At 38.6% G+C, this 27,047-nt stretch overlaps 1 protein-coding gene across 1 annotated transcript; it reads right to left on the bottom strand.

Moving 5' to 3' along the window:
- Positions 1-1,214: 1,214 nt before the first annotated feature.
- Positions 1,215-25,914, bottom strand: TGFBR3 (transforming growth factor, beta receptor III; the record flags this gene model as incomplete). Its single annotated transcript, XM_009580526.1, has 13 exons — positions 1,215-1,363; positions 2,678-2,712; positions 2,856-2,967; positions 5,040-5,075; positions 9,080-9,200; positions 10,038-10,337; positions 13,058-13,225; positions 13,484-13,615; positions 15,399-15,548; positions 16,447-16,772; positions 17,997-18,186; positions 23,246-23,393; positions 25,746-25,914. Coding segments are annotated over 13 exons (2,036 nt in total), but the record flags the coding sequence as incomplete, so codon positions are not given.
- Between the last annotated feature and the right edge of the window lie 1,133 nt (positions 25,915-27,047).

The following is a 27,047-nucleotide window of genomic DNA, read 5'->3' on the forward strand; positions in this document are numbered from 1 at the left end:
CTTTGTTCTTGGGTCCTCTCTGGGCAGAACCAACACCACTGTAGAAAGTTTTCAGCCATCTTTCACATCCTTTAACTGACTGGAAAAAGGACCAAAGGTACGGAGTCCTTTTGCAGAAAAGTCAGCTAAAATTCCTCCTCCTCCATTGCCATAATCCTAGCTTCCCCTCCTCTCTTCCTCTACTACCTGTGTATTTGGGGACATCTGTACTCCATGTTGAATTGTTTCAGAGAATCTAGAGTATTTTAAAGCACAATTTTGATGCTTTGGCAGAAATCTCCAATTTTTTCATTACTGAAATCAGCAAAAACCCTACATGAAAAAAACCCAACACTTGTTCAATATTTGGAGATGAAATTCTACTTATTTTGCAGTTCTTTTGTGCTACCAATTGTTCGAGGTTTTAACGTTAACCACCTATCAGGATGAACAAAAGAGCTCATTCGTGTAAAGTTTTCTCCATGCTAGAACGAGTCTACCAGTAGAGACATACTGATAAAATTGTATCCGCAAACCTTCTTACTACTGGCAAAAAGGTGGCCTTTTGGTGTATTGCATATAGTGCTACAGCAACAAAAACACCTTACTTCACACATCCCAAGTTGCCATTCTTCACCAGCAGTAGCTTTTGTCCATGCTCTGAGTATCACCAAAACACAGTTTTAGAATGAACTTGTATTTTCCAACCTCTGGTCTAAATCATGTGTTTGAAACCCAGTGCTACTTGCAACAAAATATGAGATTTCAGAACACAATTCAGCAATGCATGAGTTCTGTAATGGCAGAAGACAGCCACTCTGTAGATGAAATTTAGATTATCTTTCTTTTTTCCTCCTTATTTTAATAAAAGTCTGCAGCCAGCTCTAAAATGTTTCCACTGCACTGGATTATCTTGTCTGCCACAGCAGTCATCCTCTAAGAGACTATCCCTGCCAGAGCCTTCACTGCACTCTGCTGCAAGTTGTGCTTTGTAGATACAGGATATTACGCACAGAAAAATTATGTGCACAAGAACATAGGTTCACTTTCACAATCCTTTGAAAATCTGAACCAGATAACTTCCTAGATATTTTTAATAATTTCTGTGATTCTCTGATTTGATGAGTTACAATGTCCCTTTCCTTTCTTTCCTCTCATTTACTACTTTTTGCCTGGCCATTTTCTCCACTTATTTTGATCTCTCAAACACAGAGCCAGAGCAGCTGCCCTCTCCACTACTTGTACGTGGTCACTATGACTGATGCACTTTGTTCATATAATTCTTTTAATGGGATTGGTCCAAGTCCTATTGTTGCTGAAGGATTTATCATGTTGGCTTCCCAGTATTCCTTTTCTACTGACACGCACGTGTCTATAGATGGTTCTGTATATGAACAGAGATTGAACTTACACAAATGCAGGACCAATGATATTAATTTAACAATTGTTTTAATTTTTTGTTAATAAAGGCTACCTATTTGGAAATTACCTTCTTAACTTACACATTTACTCATTGAAATTGCACTTTTCTTCCACAATGTTTCAGTAGTGTATGAGGCAGAATTATACTATTTATACATATTATCACAACCTTTAAATTTTCCACATTTGCCGCAATTCCAAACAAGCTTCATACACAGCTGATGCATTGAGAAGTATTAAACTGCTTATACAAAGTTGTTGTATTGCCAACTGGAAAAAAACCCACAGGTTTTTTTTCCAAATTAACATAAGACTCTTGGATCATAATATTTACAGAAGCTCTGACCCGAGAGGGCTGGATTCTCACTCAGCTTCCATGAGGTTTTAGATGCCGAAAAAACCCCGTGGGCTACGGGAGAATTCCAGTGCTCCAGAGCCACCAGGTTTGGAGTAATTGAGGTCACATTCTCCCCACCTCCCAGAGATCTTGTCAGGGTCTTGCAAGGTCAAAAGTGGAAGTAGCTGGGAGTCCAGCATGCTGTAGGGATCCTGAGATACCCCGTAATCCACAAGCAGCCAAGGTCAGATGCTGCAAATCAAGGCCCCATTGGTGTCCAGTCTTTGTCTGTACCACCTTGCAGATGTCATGCAACAGAAAGCTCCCAAAACTCCGTCTTCTTCCAATACAGTATTGTATTTTTGCTAACTTAGTTTAGTATGGAAAAAAATTCTGAGGAGATACTGAAAAATCATCTATACATAAAAGCTGCACCAACTTAGGCATATTCCTAGTTATTTGGTTGGACACAATTAAGTGAGATTACCGACGACTTCTACCAATTTAATGTAACAGTTGAAGAATGGAGGAATAAATAATTGGGGCAAAAATTATAGGTTATCAAGGCCCAAGAAACATTTTCAAGTCTAGCTATATTCAGAATACGTCTATGTAAATAAAGCATTCTCTTAGCCATTTGGCCCACTCCTTGTACTGATCACATCACATTCCCAGTCAGCCTAATTTAGTAACTGTTAAAAGTTTTTCAAAAAGGAGTATGGGAACCGAAACGGACCCATTAACTGAAATGTTAACTAAATTTGAAATACAGAGATGCTACTAATGGTAATGCACAAGCTAGGAATATCGGTTCTACTCATGTCCCAGGTCAGTTTTCACGATTCGCGTTTAAAATTATTTTAGCAAATTTTAAATTCTGTTCATAACTCATAACACCTCCCTTTAGGGAAGGGCGGGTATCAGTCTGCTGATACGCACCAACAGGCTCATGGGAGGAATTGCTGGAAAACACCCTAGTAAGAACAGAGAGCAAGAAAAAAAGTCCAGGATAGCCTTGCTGGCCCCCCCTCCCTTTTCCTCCCACCTGGAAAGAGTTCAGACCACACCGCATTTCCTGCAGCATGATCTGCACTGAGGTCTGTAAGAGACCTCATACTTACCTGTGTGAGAGTAGATAAACCAGAGTGCTCCCGTTAGCAGGGCTCCGATTACAAATGCTGCAAAGGCAATGCCCACGACAGTCAGCGTGTCCAGACCGTAGAACACAGCTACAGAGGTAAACACACATAATAAGGACTTTTTATCTTCAGTGGCAAATACTGTTTTACAAAAATTCACCCTTACACTTTGATGGAAAAGTTTTTTAATAATTCATAGTTAATTAAGCACCATTTTAAGGAACAGACTAGCAGATTTGCATCAAGGAAATAAAAGTGATGCTTTCAGAGACTGGCTTCAGTCCAACCAACTGTTCCACATCACAAAGCAAAACCCCAGCTCAGCGCACCCAAATCTGGAAAACGTTGCAAAAATTAAGAATTTTCAGTTGGCTGTTAATAACTTGCTTTCAATTAAATATCCATATATCTTAAAAATGTGTTTTAAAAAGGCTGAGATTTTTGGCAAAACGTGCTTTTCATTTGAATGCCGTAACAGTCAAGCAAACTGTTCCCTACATCTCCTGCAAGTTCAGTCTGAAATCTAGGTGGAGAACGGAACTGCTGTGAGAGGGAAGAGATGCCAGCAAAAAGTCAGTGAAAACATAAATAGAAACAATTGTTTTTCACATTTGGCAATGCTTTCAATAACTGAAATTAATTCCAGAACACAAAAATAGAACCACACACACGCGCAAATCATTTCTAGGGGAGAGGCCCTTTTGCAGCACCATTTCAAGGGTAACAGCATCTGATTCCTGGATGTATTGCCCCCCAGTGTTAACCATCCAAACAGAGAAACTTTCAGCTTTTGTGTTTTTCTTTTTGGTGATTAGAAATACTTCAAAAAATAATCATCACTCTTTCAGCAATCATTTGGGGAAATTTCTTCTTACAAAACTGATTTCTAGTTTCAGGATTTTTAATGTCTCCCAGTGCACAAAATGGCTTAGTTCAGTGAATAACATTTTACTGACTAAGCTGGCCAGGAAATGAGCTGACTAGATCTTCTCAGTAGTATCCTTCAGTGGAATTTCAGTTCTCAAAAGACAACCAACACCCTCACTTCACACGTTCCTGCATCCAGCAGATGTCTCTACGGACACCACCCAGCCCAACAGCTCCTGAGATCCTCAGGGCCATTCCCCTTTTCCCCTTTTGACAAATGTCTTCCTGTTGGCAAGGGCCTTCAGGACCCATTTCTGGGTGCCTGCAACCAAGTTTGCATGTGCAACACCTGACAGACAGTGGCTTAGAAGGTTTTTCTCTCATTTCTTCTATGAGATGATTTCTGATTCCTTTGGCCACATCTGGTCATTTTAAATGCAAACAGAAAAGATTCTCCTAAACTCAGCTGTTTTTTCCACAAGGCACCAGCCAGTGTTCTCTCCTCTTAGAAGAAAACTTAGTGGAGAGGAGAAAGTATCATGGAGGCTGAAGTGGCAGAAGCATAATTTCTCATTCCCCTTGCTATTCTGAGCCAATTTAGTCCCAAAGACATGGGGACAGGAGCAGAGGAAAAAACCTTCTTTGCACTTCCTCTTCTAATCTTCCCTTTTCTCCATTCATTCTTGGTTTTGGCTACAAATCATCTTCACCTCCCTGTTTATTATTGTCTTCCAGTGTTGCTTCTCTCCTTTTCTTCCCTTCCTGGGTCTGTAATTGACCCTGGTTAATTCACTACGCCAAGACAACAGAAAAAACAAAGAAATTAATCCGTATCAAGTCAGTGACCTCATCTCAGCATGACCTATAAGTGCTGGTGCCAGAGTAACTGGGGATGTGGCCAGCTGCAGTGCAGGGTAGGAGTGAGGCTTGGAGTAGGACACAGGAGCTCCGTAAGATGGCATTGCTGCTGAAACCCTGGTATTGGGAAGCAGTGGCCTCAGCAGAGAAGGGAGAAATAACACACACACACATCAGCAAATGAACTTGCTGAGGCTGAGACTCTCAATGGTGTTTTCCCAAATTTGATTTTCGCATATGCAGAAGGTCACAGCCCTTCTCTCTAAACGCTGATGGGAATCTCTCAATCAGCAATACAGTCAAAATTCTGTTCTGTCCCAGAATTTAACACACATGCACACACACTCAGAAAGCTCGAAGATGATTTTCTTCATTGATCTAATATTTTCTAGACAAAAGTTTAAGGCTTAAAAGAGACTGGTTTCAGAGTTACTTACGTGGCTGTCTCACATTTGGCTTTGGAAGGGAAGGATCTAATTTAAAAAAAAAACAAACACAAAACGTTAATCAGACAGAGTTAATCAGAGACATACAGCCTACAAACTATGCAAACAACCTTCAGGATCTGATCCGATAGAAGACATTAATTGTAACTTTTACAAACCAGGAACTTCATGAAAACTTCTATTCGTATATTGATCATTCCTTGGGGGAACATATCTACAGTATAGTTCATGCATCATATATTTTGCTGGCAAGTACACTGCAACCTTTCCCACCCAGACGTCATCAGGTCTGACCCGCAGTAACTCTGGTTATCCCTATGTGGAGCTCTTAAAGAGCACAGTTTGCAAAGGCTGTTTTAAGGTGATTACATTCATCTGACTACTCACTAATCACAAACATGAGATACTAGCATGCTAAATCCCCCCAAAAAATTAAAATCAAACAATGGCTATCACCTCTAAAGAAAAGTCAGTATTATGGCATGATACACACTGCTTTGTCCAAATTGCATGAATGTGTTGATTCACACGTTTTCCTGTGTCCTACTTGGTATTCTGTCTTGGAAGTTGGGTGGGTTTTTTTGTTTTGTTTTGTTTTTTAATCATATATAGGAAATAAAAGATCATAGCTACTATATCAAAGCTATTATTCTTGGCAAGAATATCAAATATCATCATCATTATCAGCATGTAACAGAAAGAGACAAGTAAACATATGTTAAAAAATGAAGACTTTTCCTTTCTTTTGCTTAACTGGCTTCTCTTATCTTTCTCCAAGATTGCCACCTCAAGCAGAAGAGCCAGAGATTCTGGCTTCAGATCCAAGGACCTGTTTGGTTAGCTGCAGTTTGCTTCTGGATTGCCCAGTAACCTAGGGATCTCATTTAAATTCTGGCATATCTGAGTGTGTTCAGTGCAACAGCTGTAAAAGGATTTGATAAAACAGTGTCCCAATACTTGTTTTTGTATCTTTAGCAACTGGGGGAAAAAAAAGTTTAATTGCTATGTAAACATAGCAGCTCAAAAATACTAAAAATAAATATATTTATTTATTTAAAGTATTCTTAAACCAAGACTATGCTTCTAACTTCTAAAACCCAAATGGCAGCACTAAACTGCCAGCAATAGCTTGTAAGATCATTAGGCTCTGAGACACATATGCCTACAATATCAAAAAAAGCATTTTATTCTTCAACTGCATTACTGTCACATTTTCTAACATGAGTATCTCTTCCATATCACTCTTCGCAAGATGATAGGAAACAAGTGAGAACATAAAGAGCGGGGTGCGTGTGTGTGCATGCACAAATAAGCTGGAAAGTCACCAAGCGCACTAACAGCAAAAGCATAACTGAATGTAAGATTCGTGAGGGGCACTGGAATGAAACCAAAGAGCATTGAACAGTACAAACATGGGTAAGGGCACTATCAGATTGCCCAAACACTCCACTAGCACGTCCCAAGTGCCAAGAAAGTGCCTTCTGAGCTGAGAGGAGAACGAATTTTCCATGCTCATTCTGTCATTGGCCTCCCTACAGAGAATATGAAGTCTGCTAATTAACGATAGGCTGTGTAGCCCATTACCAATTCTCCCCAGTGATCCAGTTCTTCGATGTATTTTAATGTGGGTTGCTCAGAGCAACACAGAAGCAGTGGGAATCCTTGAGGTCCAGGAAAAGCATCTAATCTAAAAATGTCAGCAGCCAGCCTTTAGAAACAATCATGATTTTCTATACCTTTGTAGGATAGAGGCACTTGTTAGCTGCTCACTTGACCTCCTTTCTATGACCTGTCTCCTTTTGCTGTAGAAATAATAATCTAAAGTTTCCACACTTAGCAAAAATCTGAACAATGACATTGGTAGATTATTCCAACAGAAGAACACGTGTTTCCTAGCATTTAAATGGCTATCCATATGCCTTTCATTGAAGTGGGAGGAGTGTGTGTGAGATGCCGGAATGCAAAGGAAAAGAACATGACATGAATTGAGGTTTTAGACACTTCCATTGGGATCTACTGCAATAATGTAAGCAACGGAGCTTGTAAATAACTAACAAAATTAGGAGGGGAGGAAAAGTTATTCTAATTTCGATAAACAGTTGTGATTTCTATTATGGTCAGTGACAGTCATAAGCTTATGTCTGAAGAAAAAAAGATGACACCTTTGCAATGACCAGTTTGTTCTGACTTTTGAAACATCAAGCGCATGACTTCTACATTTGGCTTGGAGAGCAGATCCGATGGCCATATTATGTGATTAACTCACATAATATGGTTTACAACAATGAAAACCAGCCTGTTCACATGAAAGAAAAGGAAGAACATCACCTCTGAGATGTAAATTCTCCTGTTCAGTAATGTGATATATTTTCTTCTCCCAATCTTAGGTTCATGTATTGGCCAACAATGGCATTGGGCTTTTAAAAAGGGGTTGCTTGATTCACTGCAGAACAACTGCATACCAACAAAGCTACGTTGTTAATCTGCCACTTTGTATTACGTCTGAAAGCTGTGATATGCTGGGGAGATTTCCACCAAACATCCCACAATTAGACTAAATCACCCACAATGCAACAAAATACTCTAACACGCTGTTGTCTGGTAACTAATCTTTATAAATTTAGCTCATCTTTGCACACTAAGACCTTGTGCCTCTGACAAAGACAACATTCTGAGTGGAGCCCGCGACGGGAGCTGCGCACAATGCTCCACACATCGGAAGGGCAAGAGAGCTCAGAGTACGAGTCTGTTTATTGAAAGCTGAACTTCAGTTGCAGGATTTACTCATTCCCAATAGAATAACCACTGAAAAAAAATGAGAGCTTTGCAAAAAGAAAAAGTGCAGAATCAGGCCCAAAATACAGTTTTAATTGTACCACATTGACAGATCAAATACTTGCCTTCAGTTCACAGTGGATTTGATCTGTATTAACAGATTTGTAAAAAAACTTAAACGTGAGCTGACTTGCAGAGTTAAACAGAAACAGTTGTTGCTTATGTCCCCTAGCAATGCTGTATGGTACTTTAAATTGTTTGAAGACTAAAAAGCACGCACTGTACAAGGAGATTAAAGGGCTTCTGATCCCCATCCTTTCACACTACCCAAAAAGCATTCCAAAAGTCAAACAGCCTTTGGACACAATTGGAAGATTCTGACGTGCACGTGAAGCCACTGAAGCTTCTGATTAAACTGCCATGCTAATACAAAAAGAAAAGATAATGCACATATATCTTTTTCTATGAATGCATCAAAAGATGACTGATGGTGTTGTCAGAGGGATTCACTAAGAAAAACTTTCGAATTATATGAAAATGTGAAAACAGCTCTTATTTCCCCACCACTCACAGGGCATATTCTTAAGCTGGAGTATATTCTCATCATGCCGTTTGCTTTATCTCTATGCTCTCCACCCTTTCCAACTCCTTCAACCAGTTAGTAGCCACGCTCATGGTTTTTTCCATAAAGATTACATAATCAAACAAGCCCCACCAAAGCAGAGCTAAAATACCTTTGTGAGTCTCATCTTTTGCTCTTAATAGTTTAGCAGTCTAATGAGTCTCTCCCTGGTGGCCACTGCTTTGCTTTACAAAGTTACAAGGCTTTAGCGTCCTCAATACTTTGTAATTCCATTGTTGTTGTTCCTAAATATGTATTTACAAGCACAATAAAGAAATGATACAGCAGGGAGCAGAGCATTCCCTTTGATCTCTGGGCAACAAGAAGTTGTTGGAAGCACTACTGTTATATTCATACTTATGAAACACATATTGTTGTGTAGTACAGTATTCCTTTCTCAATGCCTGGCAAAACCACATGTCCAGAGATCAATAAAGACAGTTAAAAAATGGCAATGAACTGCCACGACGATTGCTGCTAGGGAAATGTCTAAACAAATAATATTTTACAAACACAGTATCACCACAAGATTGTACAATGCCACATACTTGGAGTACTCCTCATTTCAAGTGGCTGTACATTACACAATATAATATATCTAGATTTATTAAACAGTTCAAGCTCATTTTCATACCTTCTGGTTTTCCTTCATGTGTTATTACAACAAGGGGCTTGGTGAAGGTTTTCTTGTTGTGCATCATGGCCAAGATCATATCCACATTGAGAGAGGTGCAAGCTTCATCAGGAGGAATGCACTGTGGGTGGAAAAAGCAGTGTGTGAGGTTGGAGAGTCACCTGTCCGCCAGGACAGCTGTTCCAGCTGCACAGTTGCCTCATTATCAGTTTTACCTTATATTATTTACCAAAAAGAGGAGAACCTCCAAACAACCCCTGTGTAATGTACTGGCAAAGGTAATTCTTAGCTGTGCTTCAGGACGCAAGCTTTGCCTTCATTAAGGATCCTCTAACCTTTATGAGAGTGTTACTATTGAATTTAAATGGTAGTAATTACATTTAGTATAAAAGTTTTTTAAAAATCTGGCGGCCAAAACTGTAGCCACCACCACATGTTGATCAACAATGACAAATCATCTTTAAAAAATACATTTTAAGGGGGATGTGCATAAACCCCAAAGTAAAAATAAATTCCAAATTCTTAGAACACAGTCTTTAACAACTAATTTATAGCCATTTCCATTAGTTATAAAGCAAAGTTTGGCAATTCTCTTTTGAAACAATCAGATTGCAACATTATCTGATATTATGCATGTCTTGGGAAATTAAAGCTAACGTTATTTGTGCTTTGGATATGGATGTGATACGGATAGCAAAGATAAATCTGAACCACTTGTGTAATAAAAAGCAATTTCTATTTATCCACCTAATGAAATTTAAACAGAAACTGTAAATTATGCAGTCAAAATGCATAGCATCACAACTCTTATCTATTAAAATCTTGAGCCTAGAGATACCATGCTTATTATATCAATTCCATAGAAAACCATTTTATTCACTTCAAAATTCAGATAAAAAAGAAAAAACAAACTTATTTTCACCTAAATCAGAAGTTTAGACTTTAATAAATTACTGACCTTTGGCAGTCCTTGCGTATCTTTGTCTTTATTTGAACACAAAGTCAACTCGCAGTGAAGAAAGAGCAGTGAGGTGTTGAACGTTGGTTTAAACACAAAGCTAAATCTTTTTTTGTCCTTTTGTGCATGTGGTATCGGAAAGTTCACCTTCTCAATGCTGTAGAATTTAACAGATTCATCTTTAGGACAAATGTTTTCTATAATGGTGTAGTCAGACATTCTATCTGGATTTGAAAACGGGGAAACAAAGCACGTTTGAATGGCAAAGCCCAAGGATCTGTCAGCTTTAGTCACAGACACCTGCATTAAAAAGAAAGAGATGGTAAGATCTCAGAAATGACATTTTTAGTTCACATTTCATTAACATTTTCAACTATTTTTTAAGCAGTTTTCCAGTGCCACTTCCAATCTGAACTATTTTGAAGGCTAAATGTTAAGGGTAGACTGTCAAACTGAGGGACAGAAAATCTGTGGTTCCAAAACCAGCAGCTGTTTAATAGCATAACCGTGCACAAATACAGCAATCCCTTATCTTTCCGAAAGCAGATGAAAAAACCAGTCCAAATCAGACACGCAGTTAATGACTGTGACTGCCACCTGAGATGGCGCTGCTTCCCTTAGGCACACAGACTATAACAGAGCTGTATGGACATCAATTACTAATTCCATGTCTTTGTATCTGTTTGAAACTTTAATGACAAAGGAAAAAAAAAAAGCAACAGACACAACAGAGAACACACCCCCAGACAGGAGAGGAATGCAGAGGCAGAGAGGAGGTCATGGTCTGACATGTGGGTGGCATGCCTGGACTGGGGGGCAGGGAAGCCTCCTAAAAAGCTGTAATTTCTTGTGAAATGATCCTTTTAGTTTATTGTAAGTCTGCAATTTATATTCTTTTATGAAAAATAATTAAGACTTCCAGGGCACTGATGTTGTTCAGATGGACTGGAATGCAGACAACAAATGCTACAGAATAATTAGGAAAAAAAATTAAATGGAATTTGTAACAAATGAAGCGTGTTGCTCTTAATAAACAACAGAAGTGTTGTGCCTAACCATTAACACTGCCTGATGAAAACAGTTCCACAAGAAATAATTTCCTTCTAAGAAGAAATGTGCCTTAAATGTGTACTTAATCCGTACGTGCTGCATGTGTATTTAAGGAAGAGCCTGCCAAATTTTACTGTGGTCTATACAGAAATTTATGGATGCTATGAGTTGTGCAGTGAATAAAGGCATTTTTCATTTTTTCTCTCCCTGATGTGAGCAGCAATCAAATTAGAGATGAATGGATGTGCTGAAGTATCTAAGCAAGAAAGACCATCTTCTAAAAAGAACAGAAATAAAGACTGACGAATGAAAGTCAAGCCACAGATACTGACAGGTAAACAAGCTGATGGTGTAAACTAGATAAAAAAGAGATTATGGCAAGGAGGACAAGCATACTACAGTGTCATGAAACACCATCAGGTAAACAAATCAGGTAAATAAAAGGATGAATGATATCTCAAGGAAAGAAGAGAACTCCAGGAGGAAGGTGAGACCAAAATATGATAAGAAAATGACAGTAAAGAACAAAGAAAAAAAATGCCAAAAGATTCAAATATAAAAAACATTTTTAGCAGAGAAAGAGAAGGGGCATATAGAGTTCTAACAGATTATGACCTAAGCAATTTATTGACCAAAAACCCCAAATATATTTGTTAATAACAAAAGCAAAACAGAAACAAAAATGAAAAAAAAAAATCTGTGTCAGCTAGAAACGGAGTCACAGAAGTTCAAAACTGATACAGATTTTCCACTGTGCAAGAAGGAGAAACAGAAAAAAAAGGCTTCTGCCAGGACAGGTGATGAAGAAATCAGAACATCTGTCTGAATAAACAGCTCCAGAACCAGAGGGCTCGGAGCCAGGGGGATTCATCCCAGATCGCTGAAGGAAGCAGCCGGTTTTATCCAAATGAAAAAAATAATGTGTCTTTTATAAACATATTCTTAACTGAGCGTGACATACTTTTTGCTTCAGCTGTCTGAAGAACTTTTCACTGGGTAGAGAATGAGGAAGAGACACAACACACCGAAACAATGAAGAAAACTGCACCAGTGTCAAATGGGCCACTACGCTTATCATATGCAACGTAGGCTCACAAAGAGGAACTAACTTGGGCTAAAGAAACATGGCACAGCACTGCTTCAGTCAACACACTCATTTTCCTGGTCTTATAAGCCCATAGCTCACCACTCCTTGATTTATATATATAAACTGGTGATACTACTTCATTACCAATGTTGTATTTATTAATGCCTTTAATTTATTTATTTGAAAAATGGAAAATTCTGTTCACATGACTATCTTTAGAAATACTGACTGTATTGGTTTGAAATTCCCCAGATTTCATAAGCAACTTAGCAACACATGGAATTACTACCAGTTCCAAATTATTACCAGCACCTGAAGTCAAGGGTACCTGGCTGTTCACTTTGCTGTTCTTATTTAACTAAAGCTGTTAGATCTCTTGTGTGATAGCATTCAAAAGGATTGTAACTGGTGTTTGTAAGTGGATCAGAGAGACATCAGAATCTGTATTAACTTTGTAACCTGAGAACACTAGCATATGGAAGACGGACACTTGTAACCATTTTTTGCATGTCTACATCTTTCAGATGCGGTTCAGTCATATCACCCAATAAAACGAATCCTGAAGTCTTCATCAGGGAATGCCAGTTCAGAGCAAGAGCTCAGAGACCACCTTTAAGTTCTGCATAGAAAAGCAGATTTGGCAAGAATGACCAATTTATCTTGTAATTAAATTCTTCCATTTTGCAGGAATCCTTTGGTTTTGATCCAAAACATTGTCCTGCTTCTTACCCCACAGTTTCTGTTCTCTGCAGCCACCAAAGTACCTACCTGTCTGCCTAAAGCAACTGCAGGAGACCTTTCAACTGACAAGAACAGATTTGGCTCAGATGCATGGCCTTGCAAAATGTTTCCATTAGTTTGAAAGCCTTTTTCAGTTTGTTACCTCTACATATATTGGCCCATTCTCAGCAACAGAGAAGAGTCCTTGAGAGGGAGCAAGGAACAGATCTGTTTTGTACAGCTCCATGTTGAAGGTCACATTGGTGATGTGTGGTTCAGGAGGCCAGAACACGCCTCTGTCATCCTCTGGCTGGTGCAGCGTGCAATTAAACTGAAATGAAAAAACCAATACAAATACATCCTGAGTCAGGAGTGGTAGCTGGATAAGGACAAATTTGGAGTGTATAATACAGGCCCACCCACATTCCGTCTACTTAGTGCAGATCTTCAACAGGGTCACAAGAAATACAAGTGAGAAGAAATGTGTTAGAAGACAAATGAATAGCCATACAATTAATGTAATTTATGTGAAGTGCCTATTACAACAGGCATTTCTGTATTGTCAGGTGCGAACCCAAGAGTAACATACCACTATTTCAGGCCACCTTGAGAAAGCAGCATCTCCCTCGTCAGCATCCCCTGGAAATCCATTATCACCTGATTCCATGTCATCATCATCAAAGCCGCTGCTTTCAGCTGGTGATGACAGCTGAATGACAATCTGCACAAAAGGTATTGCAAATGCATAAAATTAGGTGATAACTGAGCACTCTCTCTTCATGGTTATTATTTTCTTCTCTCTTCAGAACAATGCCAAGGCCAAAAGAAGTGCACCAGCTAAGCAGATGGTGAAAGCACGTCTTAAACAGCCTTGTGCTGAGCATGTAAGATATTTAGAGAATGCCCCTTAGTTTGTTTCCAGAATTCAGAGCCAGCAAAGACACTAGTCTGGGTGCTGGTGTCTGAACGAGCACCCCAGCATTTCCATTCTATTTCTGGTATTTCTACAACCAACACTGAAAAAAGAAATGGCTTTCTAAAGTGATTTTTTGCAACTTAAAGTCTTCCTTAATGCACTCACGGAAAATCACTGAAAGTGTTAGGGTCACTAAAGGATTTTCTCTTCTGTCATTTGCATATTATTTTCAGAGAGGTACACCCAAAAATTTTATTTCCCTTTCTTCATTTTTCCTTTCTTTGTTTTTCTCTGAATTTCTACTGAATTCCCCCCTCTTTTTTCCCCCCTCCTTTGCACATTTCTCCATTTCTTCAGCTCAAAATTCCCGTTTTTGTTTTCCAGTGTTCTGCACTCTGCTTCTGTATGCCCTGCGGCTCCTCAGCTAGTCCCCTCCCTTCCAGGACTTCATCTTTGTTTTCTTGGACATAGAGCAACTGCTAACAAGTGACACATACACTCTTTGAGACTCCACTGCATGGTGTTTATTTTTTAGGAGAAATGCTCCCAAATTCTGGAAGATACCATACATGATTCGGAGTTTCAGTGAGTAGCCAAGACTATTAAAAGACACGATGGAGAAAGGAGAGGAGGCAAATATCCATTTTAGTTTGGGCCATAATAGAATACAGGGACAATGACAATATTTAGCTCCAGACACGTGCTATTCTGTAGTTTGGAGATGTTTCTATCCACAGTCTTGGTTTAGGACTGTTTCTAAAGTTAGGTGCTACGAACTTGCCAGTATAGAACAGTTTTAACCAGGCAAGGTCAGATCAGATTGCTTTAGCTGTGTTTGGGTTGGACCACAGGCTTTCCATCATTTGCCAAGGTTACTTCTATGTACTGGAAAGCTCAGCAAGAGAAACATGTCATTACTTTCCAACCCAGATTAGCTGCACTGTACTCAAACTCATAAGCTGAGCCAGTCTGGAAGCAGTCACTTAGAATCTAAGTGGGCTCCTTAGCATCATCACTCATATACAAGAGTCCCCTCACCATGTACATCAACTGAGCAAATATGAATCCAAATTATAAAAGAGAAGTATGCACAGATAATGTTTTTTCCTCACATTTTGAAAGCCTTTTTCACACACAATTTTGGAAGAAAAAATGTCACTTAAAATAATTCATCATATGAATTAAATGGTATCGTTTTGTGCAACCACAAAACTTCATTCCTATTCCTCCTTACAGCTACGTAGTACTGTTTATGTACGGGTGCATCAAAGCTGCATAGGGAAAGCTGGTGCAACTTCTCTGAGACTGGTACAGATGGTCCCCAAAGTTCAGCCATGCAGTTTTGTGAAAGTATTTAACTCCAACTCCTCCTTTTTCCTTTGGGATACTATCTGACCACTGGAGCACACAGAATGCGCAGCCTTCATACCTCCTTGAATACAGGGACTGTAGCTGCAACTAGGTGTGAGCTAGACAGGAAAAGATCAGGATGCCTCCTTTTTGCTAAGACTAAAGCTAACTATAACGGCTTCCTTGTACTACTATGACATGCAGCACAGAAGGTGGCTCCTCTTTGTAAAATACTCACAGAGTTAAAATAAACAATCTTGTTCAAGATATATGCTGTCTGAGTCCCACATTTGTGCAGCAAAGACTCCAAAATGAAATGGGTACCATTCATCCTAGCTTTGCAAGAGTGATCCAGCAGCGAGAGTTCTGTCCTTGTGTAGCCGCTAGCCTGAAACAAAGGCGCTTTGTAAGTGGCTGAAACACAATTATGTTAGGCTCTTGCTTAAAGTGCAGCTCAGAATACTGTTCATGACTGCTGATAGGAGGAAGTGAAGTTCATTGTACTGACATCCACAGAAGGTCACTCTCAAAACGCTGTTATACGTGACAGACAGGGAAAAATGCAACATGGAACAAAGAAAACAACAGGTTCATTATTAATCTGTTGATTAATAATGCTGACTCTGTTTGGTCTGAAATGAACTAAAAATGCGGTCTGTATCAGGCTCTTTTCCACAATGCAAATGTACACAAGCAACCTGTCAGCCGGTAGATGGTAAAGACAGATCTGTTCAGGTCTCACACAGCTATCAAAAGCAGCTTCTTTGTACTTTGGAGACTAAAAACTCAGACTGATGGTTGAATACGGTAATTTTTTGACAGAACCAACCCTGCAAATCTTTAATCAGAAATCCCTCTACAAACTACCGGATTGTTGGGAAAGAGGAAACATGACCCTGAGTTATGGCAAAGAATATCTTCAGTGTAGTTTCCTCAAACTATTTTTGGAGGGGGTTGGGTGGTGATGGCTGTAGATCGTAGAATGTTTTTTTTTTTTTTCAATCAAAATATAAATAGGAAAAATTTCTTCACCGAAAGAGTTATTAAGCATTGGAACAGGCTGCCCAGGGAAGTGGTTGAGTCACCACCCCTGGAAGTATTTAAAAGATGTGTAGATGTGGCGCTTAGGGACACGGTTTAGTGGTGGACTTGGCAGTGCTAGGTTAACGGTTGGACTTTATGATCTTAAAGGTCTTTTCCAGCCTAAATGATTCTATGATTCTATGAAATAAAATGGTCTGCCCAAAAAAGCCTGCCCAAATTTGGGAATAAGAGATCACACCAACCTGCAGAGAGTCTTTTTCTACAGCTACTGTCATGACTTTGTCATCACACTTTATTGACAGGGCTACACCAGCACTGCCCTGAACCTCTTCTGGTTCTTTATGTTTTGAGAGGGAATGCCCAAAGTCATGATTTATCAATGTATCCACTGAACTCCTGGATGGGAAGATTCCTTCTCCCATTGTGTCATGTCTTCCTCTGTTAATGTGAAAAGGAAAAGTGAGGCCATCACTTAATGCAGGATTCTTTGGTGCAGGCAGTGGGTTAGCACCCAGCAATTCTGTCAGCTCCGGAGGAAGGGAATGGTCGTCTTCATCGTTCATCTCTTCTAAAAAAAAAAAAAAAAAAAGAAGAACATTAAGTTATTCAATATTTTTCCCTAAAAGTATTCAGAACTAATCATTTCCACACAAAAAAAAGTATTATCCGGAAAGGAAGCTTTTGAAAGACATCCAAAGCAGCATCTTTGTACTTTTCAGGTAACTAGCCACAACTCCTCCACTAAGGGTTTAGTTGTTACTGAGGCATCTAATCTTGGTATATTTAGTCCCTGCTAGAAATCTGCCTCGCTAAGAGTTGAAAATAAGCTTTGAGGAATGGGCCTATTATATGCAAAAGGCAACACAGAGGTGAAAGAAACATCACATTCAGCAAATACACTATTTTAGTGCTGCTGAAATAGCCTAAGTGCAAATCATTGGGTGAAGTTCTTCCACTACCTGCCCCATCACAAATTCAGTCACTCCACTGTTGTGGAACTACTTACAGAGTGAAGTCAAATGAGAGTTAACTTTATACTGAATAAATGAGAACACTATCTCCTGGCTTACACATGTAACTGCTCAGGACAGAAATCTCAACATCTGGCCCAAGCAGATAATTATCTGTAACCCATGAGAGTGCAACTGATAAAACTCATGTGAACATAAGGCTTATCAAAACAGTTAACCAACATTTTTAGTGGTTGAAATTCAGAATTAGTGAAAAACCAGATGCAACTCCACTAGCTTCAATGGACCCGGATATCTTTACATCAGCAATGACTCCAGCCAAATAACTAAATTTTTTATAACAGTTGTATTTATTCTGTTCACTCAGACTTTTCTCGTAAGCCAGTTTTGTCTCTAAACAATTAAAATGTTCATTTATTGTCTGAAGGAAACACTATGCTCACACTTTTGGAAAAAAAAAATAAAAATCAAAGCTGGATTTATTAACTAACAAGATATCCAATTGCTGAAGTCCATTCCAGTGAACAGTGAGCATGATCAGCTGTAATGGCTCGTGAGTTGGATAAACTATAACCATTTAATTCCACCAACATATCAGGAAATAACACAATTTGCCTGGACTTTTCTAATCAAAAAACCACAGATTTTTTTTTAAACCAGCATTCACAGATATTACCAGCATTCTTGATGATGAGCAGTGAAAGTAGTGCAACCCCCAACAACAAAGCTTCAAAACTGAGAAAGCATCTTTCAAATCATCATATTCCTGGAAATACAAGATACATTTTATATATATGCTAAAAGTCCATCTTCAAGCTTACCTGTATCTTCAAGTTGCAGATGAAATCTGTTAGCAACAGGGGCTTTTGTGTAGGAAGTAACTGGACTATAGTTATGCTCATAAGCCCACTTGATCAAACTCTCATGCGATGAGGGAATATCAGGTATTACTGATTTACTCATAGTCATGGATCGTTCTGTTTCCTTTCCAAAACCAATACTATTTGATGTCTGCAAACAAAGAAAAACTTGGTTCATGATTTACCATTTATGGATACTTAAAATGGAATAGTGACACTGATTGAACATGTTTTTTACTCTATTTTACTCTACTAAATAACAACAAACTGAGAACACTTGGGAAATAAACCAAACTCTGCCACCTTAGGCACAGAACTGCTGCACAGATGGAGAAAAGCTCCCCCCTTTCTCCCAGCCTCTGCCTGTAGTACAATAAATCAAGGTAGTCAGAAACTGTTAATCCCTAAATGAGACAAAGATGTATTTAGAGCCATTTGCTATATTTTCTTCAAAACTGAGTTGAAATTACTTCTAAGGTAAGGTGAACTCAAGATGACAACTGATTTTTCAAATGCTCCCTTCATTTCTTTGATTAGAGCATTACTTAAGCTACATATGGGAAAACCTTTGTTCAAATGAGCATTACTGAAAAAGGCAAAACATAGCACGCTCATGAAGTAGAGCTGATACCAGCTAATGCTTTAAAGTCAGCTGGCACCGAGGACAGTCTGTGTCTCTCTGAATGAGCTTCATACTAGAAATGTTGTGTGCGTCCTGCAAAATGTTGAGTATGTTAAACAGGACTGAATTAAATGCTTAAAAGAGTGGTAAGTGAGAGCATGCACACTTTTATGCAAGGCCAAACTACTTAAAAGACAACATATACTTTCTGCACATAAATAAAATGTAAAATTTAATTAACAATAGAAGTTTTACACAAATACATCGATACAGCAAACTCATAAATACACTTGCCGACCTCTTAGTTTTATTATTAATTAATTATAAAAAACAGCTCAAAGTTGGCCATGGAATACAGATGAGGCACACAGTCAGTTAGCTTTCACTTTACTGTAAACATTTTGCAAAATTTCAAATTTTCTTGTCCAAATGTCCAAAGGACTATAACAAGCATCTCCAGCTGACAGAGGGGCAGTTAGAAAATATCCACTGATATTACACTTTAACTTGCTTTTAAGTGCTTGGTATCTTAAACATGTATTCACACAAAGCTAAATACATATATATTTATTTTTACAGTCACAACATTACCATTATCACTATAATAATCACTTCAACGACTACAGAACAAGCTGAACGTGCTCATAGCAGGAAAGGCATGACAACCCACTTTTCAGTGATTCCTGCAATGTGATTGAATTGCACTTTCTATATGCAGATGATACCATTGAATGCTCTACAACAAACACTTCCATTTACAGCTCTTTCGCCAGAGTCAGATTTGACTGTCACTCACAGGGTCCAGGAAACCAGGGAAGTGCTAATTTCTAAGGAACTAACCTGTAAGTGTTTCATCTGCCTACCTTTGGACACCCAAATATGTCATTGCTCTCCCTTTCTTATTTCCGTTTTCTTCCTGCTGCCACAGTGATGGTCCCAGGTTGCATCCCAACAACAGTTGTGCCGGGGATGATGTCACCCCCCTTCAGCCCACCCCAAGACAACCACTGTGAGGAGCGCTCCTTTAATTCATGTGTCAGTGGAGGTTCTTATGAGTATCCCCCATGTCAGTTCAGATTGACACAACACTCAAATTAGCAGATCTGCCAGCAAAACTGAAGACAAGAGAAAACTACTGAAAGAAGGGGAAGAAGTTTTAGGTTGGGCTGTTTTTGTTTGTGAGTGGTTGTTTTTTTTTTAAATAGACATTTAATACACCTGATCAACTAACTATGCAGAGAGGAGGTTCTCCTGCTCCATGTAGTGGATGCAGACACATTTCCATGCCTGATTACCTTCTCCATCATATAAAGTGCATTTTTTGGTTTTAAATCCCCATTGGTTTCCCTCAACGTGAACAAATCTTAATTCTCTTTCACTCTAGAATGTCAAAAGATTGACTGCACTGATCTGTTTTGCCCAGGCCGCTTTTAGACAGTGGTCATATGGACCTGCTACCCAGCATCACAGTTATCAAAGACTAGCAAAGGCCAATGAAGATAAGAAACAAAAAAGAAGCAATAGGTATCCTAATTTTAGTGCCTTATCACTGTTTTGGATCAAATAATCTTTTATTCTTCAACAGATACAAACCTGGCCATGATTTATCACACATTTCCATATAACCACACAGCTTTGGTTGGAATTATTATGCTACCCCAACTTTGCTGGATATCCCTCTCTGCTTTCCTTTTCTTTTTTGTCATGAGGAGACAGCTGAACAAATATTAGCTCACAATTTTACTGTCCTAGCTGGCACCTGACCATTTCCAGGGCTTGTTTATACCTCTCCACTCCACGCTGAGCCTGTAAATGTTCAGTCCTGCACCGCCTCAGTGAAACAAACCCGAGCACAAGGGCTTGCAGAAACAGACATACCTTCACTTGCCTGCCCTGCCGACACCTTCACACGCAGTGTATGAAACTAGGCAACCCACAGAGTCACCTGCTAACCTACTCGGAATAGAGAGAGACCATTTCAGAAACTGGTGGGCAGTTGTTCTCATATAAAGAACAGTCCCTCCAAGCTTTTGAAACCTTCACAAGTTTGTTCTATGCATTTCTCCTCTCTCACTCTTCGCCCCTCAACACACTTATTTTCTTTGAGATAAATGGAAGCTAATAGAATTTATCAAATCTTTCTGCAGTTTCACCTCTTTGTCCACTGTGCGACCTAGAGCTTTGTAAAAGGACGCCGAATCCAAGGAAGCAATGCGAACGGCAGATAGTCCACAAGCACAGAAACACATAAGCACTGCACGGGGGTTGATGTAAGGACAGACTGCAAACAGGAGCTAAACACAGCCTGGGAGGAAAGCATTGCTCGTGTATTATGTGTAATTACTTTATCTAAACTATTCCCATTTTACTTGGTTTTGTGTCCATCCTCTTTTAGAATTTCAAGAAACACAGCAAGCTGGGAGATGAGCTAGATGACCTAAAAAGCCTTCTTCATTTTTTGTCTATGAACTTAGACCTTAATAACTCACAGTCCTGGGTTTGAGGCAGCTTAGCACTAACCTTCCCTTCTCAGTTTGCCAATCCCCTCAGGACAATTCTGATTCGTACTGAGGGCAAGAAGTTAGGAAAATTGAAGTGCATGGAACCGATTCAACTAATAAAAAGAACATTGTGAAACATTACCTAATTGTTTAGTAATGTTTTTATGCATTGTCTAAATTTGGGCTTGGAAAGGTCTTCAGCTTAATAGAGATATGAACAGATCCTAAATACTGGATGTACAGGCTTTTTAATGACATGGGGGTGTTTAGTTCCCTCCCGCAGCCCCCTCTAAATAAAGGAGAACACACACACATCCAGAAAATGAAGCATCTATATAAATGAAGCAGTAGAGCAAACAGTTACTCACAAATCCTAACATAAATATACAAAGTCTTTTATATACTGACATTTCCATATATAGTATTACTTTCTCTTTTTGTTAATCTAAATAAAATGTTACCTTCTGCCACTCATTACAGGAAGAATTTTCACTTATACTTTTTACTTACACTTTCAATAATTAATAAAGAAGAACTTTAAAAAGAATAGCAGCCTTGCTTTTCTATACTCAAGTGCAGCAGTTTAGACATTTTAAAATCCTCTAGAATTCCTCTCCCTGAAAATTCATCATCCATAAAGAGGTAGCTTCATGGATATGAAATATGGTACTTTGGCTATCTCCAAGCACGAAGTGAACTAATGCACAATTCTCTATCGTGTGAAAGTAGACCCATATAGGCCTAAATATGCAGTGGTGACTTTTATGTAATAACCCAGAATGAAACTTTCAATTCAAACATTGTTTTTTGCCCGTCTGCTTACAAGTGTGGTAATCCTGGGCAACTAACCTTGACCTTTCTCTTTAAGGGCTGATTATTTAGGACCTACAGAATGACCACAACATCCTTTCCTGTCTGTAAGATAAAGATGTGTCAGGGATCAAAAGGGAATTTCATCATCCACCCTAGATAATTTTTCCATTCAATCTTCTGAGCAACACCATAATTTATTTCCTTTTAAACCCCTCACTCTCAAAATGTAGCGTGAAATCCTGCCTACCAATCTGTCTCCTTAGAAGATTTAGATCAAGCAGCCTTTGGATCCTGTCAGAATTGCCCATGCACACATTAAAAGGAATGAAACTCAGAAAAGTGAAATTCTTATGAATACAGATAGCTGGAGATAGAAAATCTTTGCGTTACCTTACTCAGAATTATCTGAGTTACTGCAAAACTGTTTGGAGGTCACTGGGTGGTCCTGAGCAAACATTCAGCTCAACTGTACAATGCACTCCTAAATGATCACTTAAGACAGAAACAGGCCACACATTTATAGGCTGCAAGATCAGTCCAACTTTATTTATTTATTTATTTCAGAACAAGGGAAACACATTTTCTTAGTAGAAATGGCGTTGAGCCACAAAGCCTGTACCAAAAATCATTCTGAATCAGAACCTCCAATTATGTGTAAGTATATAGTTTCAGAAGTTTAGCTTTAGAGATCCTGGTTTTAATTTTTTAAAAACTTATTATTTGTCATCTGAGCAGAGGTGAGGTCAACTTGACCAAACCCTTGCTGGGGACAGAAGTACTGGCAGGGAAGAGGGCTAGAGACTACTACAACCACAAGTGGAAGGAGTAAAAAAGTTTCCACTTCTAAAGGGATGTGTGTGTGTGCTGCGTACCTAGGATTATCCATTCTGCACTCACAGGCATCCTTCCAGCTTCTGAGATGAATCTGTAGATCCACTCATCAAAGTAACAGCAAAAAGGCAGATGAACATCCAACTCGGTGTTTAGGGTACTTCAACAGAAGTTTAAAAGACACAGACCTAAATCCTTGCACTAACCACCTGGCTTCTGTGACGTGCTGGTCGGTTTAATAGCCCATATATTAAGAGTAAAGGAGAAAAAAAAATATATAGTTTCTGCATTTACTCCTTGAAATGCAGTAATAATTAAAAAGAAGAGCAGCTAAGAAAGAAAACATTCAGAAATCAATATGGTCTAGCACTATATCACTTTTAAATGGATTCTGTACTGTTGCAGTATGACATCTCTCAAAAAATAAAGGTGCCTTAACTTACAATCACTTCCAGCTTTCCCTGGACATCATGCGACTTGATAACCCAATTGACAGACTTTTTACACTTGAGGATAAGTACAACGTCTCTGACAAGCTTGGCGCCTGGTTGAGATGGTTTAATGTCAACGATTATATCCACCTGGAAAGCACTGTATGTGGAAAATAGAGAGAAAGTTAGACCAGAATGCCAGAAATTTTCAGCTATCAACCTTCTTCCAATCCATCATGTTTCCACTGTCTGGCCAGCTGATTAAAATGCTGGAGATTATCCCAGGCAACACAACATGTGCAAAACAGATTGTTATTCCACATACGCTTAAATGATTTTGCATAACAATAGAAACAAATACTTTTTAGACAAATAATATTTTTGTCTCTTGTTTACAAGAAGCATGCTACTCATTTCAGCTATTATTTAGAGCAGGTCAGTTATATGACTAGCAGTTTGCTTTATAAAGTAAATATTGTTTTCTTATTTCACTGTGACAGTGCCTAAATATAGCTGTTTCAGTTTCCTCTGGCTATAACTGTATAAAAGCTCAAAATAATACCTTAAAAAAAGCAAAAAGACAAATTAAGCAGGTTAACACACAAAAAAAGCAAAAATACTATATTGGGGAGTGTCTCTGCCTAGGCAGTTAAATTGTGGAAATTACTTTGCTTAGGATCTTGCGTGTGTTGAGGAATTAAGCTGTTGTACTCAGTTTCCAAGACTTCTGGATATATACTTACTTTCAAAAGAAAAGAAAAGAAAACAGATGTCCAGCCTACTACTTGCTGGAAAATAGATGAACACGATCCAGATTTTTCAAGACCTCAGTAAAGTAAGTAGAGCAAATGGGTTTGTACCCGTCAATAACATCTCATCATGCAAAATATTAATTCAACAGAAAAACTTTTCGTTTCAGATCATCTTATGGGGCCGTATGTCATAAGAATGTGCTCATCCCAAGTAACAGGTTTTAACTTATATTCTGCACTGAGACTTAGTGTATTTTGGGACTTTCGTTTCACCTCCTGCAGTTTTACTCATGCCCAGCTCAGCTTCTGTATGTTTCATTGTGGATATAAACTTTGTAAAGATAGCTATGGATAATACATAAAATAAGAACGAAGCAAGAGGAATTTAACTTATTACTTTTTTTATTTTTAATAAAAAAACATTTAAACATTTTTCAGTTCTGTCATCTGAAAAACAAATTCCTATCGTACTATCAGCTAAAGCCAAAAGCCCAGAGGGCTTGGAGACAGGGCTGTCATTGTGTAACACGGCAAGGGACTTACAATTATGTTGATGCTAAAGAACAGCTCTGTTCAGAATGGGGCTGTAACTCACGCCACACAGAGGCAGATCATTTGGGCTTACCTACTCCTCTTCCACTACATCTCAGCACTTTCTCACTCTCCCAAGGTTGCTAGGCAAGAATATTCTCAGGCTCTGGGTTCACCATCTCGCAATGAGATAACTACCCTTCTTGCAAAGACCTGTCCTCCCACCTCTATCTCCCTCATTAGGGATGGGATGTGCTCAAATGTAAGTGCATGAGGAGCACAATTGGACAGTGCTAGATATCCAGTGTCTGCAGTACACAGACAGGATTTTACTTCTACTTTATCTCTGATGAAATTGTACTTTTCTTCTTGCAAAAGGGAAACCCATCTAAGTTTCACAGCAAATTTCTCTTCTAGCAACCATACCCAGCACTTATGAAGAGCTTTTCCAGGTATGACTATCTGAAGCAAACCCCATTCGTGTGTTCCCACTAAGACCTAGGAGAGACCAGCAAAGAATGAACGTTTTAAATGTCTTACCTCCCAAGTTTACAGTACCTTTGACAATTTAGATAATCCTCATAATGCATACAGAGAGTTAAGTAATTTTCCCTAACAACTAGTTATAAACTCTTCTGGTCTGTGGACCACTGTCAACCCTTAACATTTCTTGCAATTATCAAACTATCCCTTAAACTCAACTGGAAACTTGACAGAAAATACTCTTATGATTCTGCAGACCAACTGTGGAACAATTACCACGGACCGCAGATCACTTGCAACCTCTGGACCGCTGTTTGGGAGCCACTACCCTAGGCCTTGCTGCCAGTCATCCCTACCTATGACAGGTCAAGATTACTTTTATCCTCTCTCTCACCTCCTCATACAGTGGTCCCGTCTTAAACCCTGTCTGTCAGATGCTACCCTTATTCATAATATTCCCTTATCTACCTTATTCTTGGAAAAATTCTATTGACTGAGCAAGAAGGGGGACAGGATACAGTCCATAAGAACTGTGCTTTGCAGTCTTGTCCAGAAAAATCCTGGTTTCAAGAAGCAGAATCCAAAATCTTTACATACTGAAGAATAATTTCTATTTAAGGTAAAGTACTAAGGCCCAAGCTCTTCTTGTAAGGATGAAATGGCTACTTTCATTTGATTTTCAATAGACAGGTGAAATCTTTAGCTGTGATCTTAAACAGATTTAGTCTATTTAGATGATACTTTACCTGTATGGATTGGAATTTGGAGTGATTAGTTCAATGATATGAACTTCTCTTTCTTGGACCAAGTTAGACATAAGGCACCCCTCTGCTGTTTTTGGTTGTAGGTATCCCGCAAGGTAGTTTAAAGAGAGAAAATTCTTTTCTATGTTGCACGAGGGAGGAAAAACTTGATCTGGAGGCGGGGGAAAAAAAAAAGAAAGCATATGCACCTTTACACACAGATATCAGCTTACATGCATGTATGTACCGCATCTACTTCAGGGCGGCACTGTATTTTCTGTCATAGGTCTTTAGGTTAAAAGGTGTATCTATTATCTATCAAAAGCACTTATAGCAAATCAACATACTATTGAAAGGGAGATCACTGTTGCAATAACACAGCACATCTCTGATGTAAAATACATACTTCTAAACCGAACAGTTTCTATTTACGGATTTAAATATTTAATGAAAGAAAACCCCTACAAAGAGAAATCTGAAAACAATACTGAAACAAAATATGTGAGCATTTTTCAAAATACATTTAATTTGTTCCTTGCAGCTTTAAAAAAAGATTTCTTTTTTTTTTAATTAACTCATAGAATACTTATGTGATCAATTCCTTCTCCCCTGTTATTATAAACCTATCATATTTAAAAGATCTCAGAAAGTATTTTCCATTTCCTTACTCAATATATTTTCCTATATATTGTGTAGTCAGAGTCAGTGTTGTCTAGAAATACTGCAGTTCTCCTGAGCATGGAAAATTGAATATAGCAAGAAAAGGATGAAATCAGTTGTTGATATTAAGGAAGTCCGACCATAATATCCATAACCGAAATTAAGAAATTCTACAGTAGATATTCAATCTGTCTTTTGGTTTTAACTGCCTAGCTGATCACGAGCATTAACTAGTACACAATGCAAAACATAAAAAACAGTCACTTGGTATAAAGTTCTCATGCACAGCCTACATTGCTCTACCCCAAGAAGCAGTATTTCCATTGAAAAATAGCAATACTTTGTATTTCTGAGATAGCTTCACATATGAATTGTCACAATACACAAAAGGACTAAGTATCATGTTCAAAGACACAAAGTCCTGTAAGAATATAATTCCAAATGGCTGGCTCTTTGACATTTGCTTTACAAAGAAGGCTTTCCTATTAAGATCAGTAGCAAGATAGAAAAAAGAAAAAAATCAAATATAATGCATTATGCATGCAAAACTATGGACGAACTCTTAAAAGCTGAGCTGAGACCACTGTTAGCATTTGCTCCCTGAATAAGAGCTGAAATGTCACCCTTGAAGCGCATTTGTGTGTG

This window comes from Fulmarus glacialis, unplaced genomic scaffold, assembly GCF_000690835.1.
Source record: "Fulmarus glacialis isolate BGI_N327 unplaced genomic scaffold, ASM69083v1 scaffold4376, whole genome shotgun sequence".
NCBI classification, from domain to species: Eukaryota; Metazoa; Chordata; class Aves; order Procellariiformes; family Procellariidae; genus Fulmarus; species Fulmarus glacialis.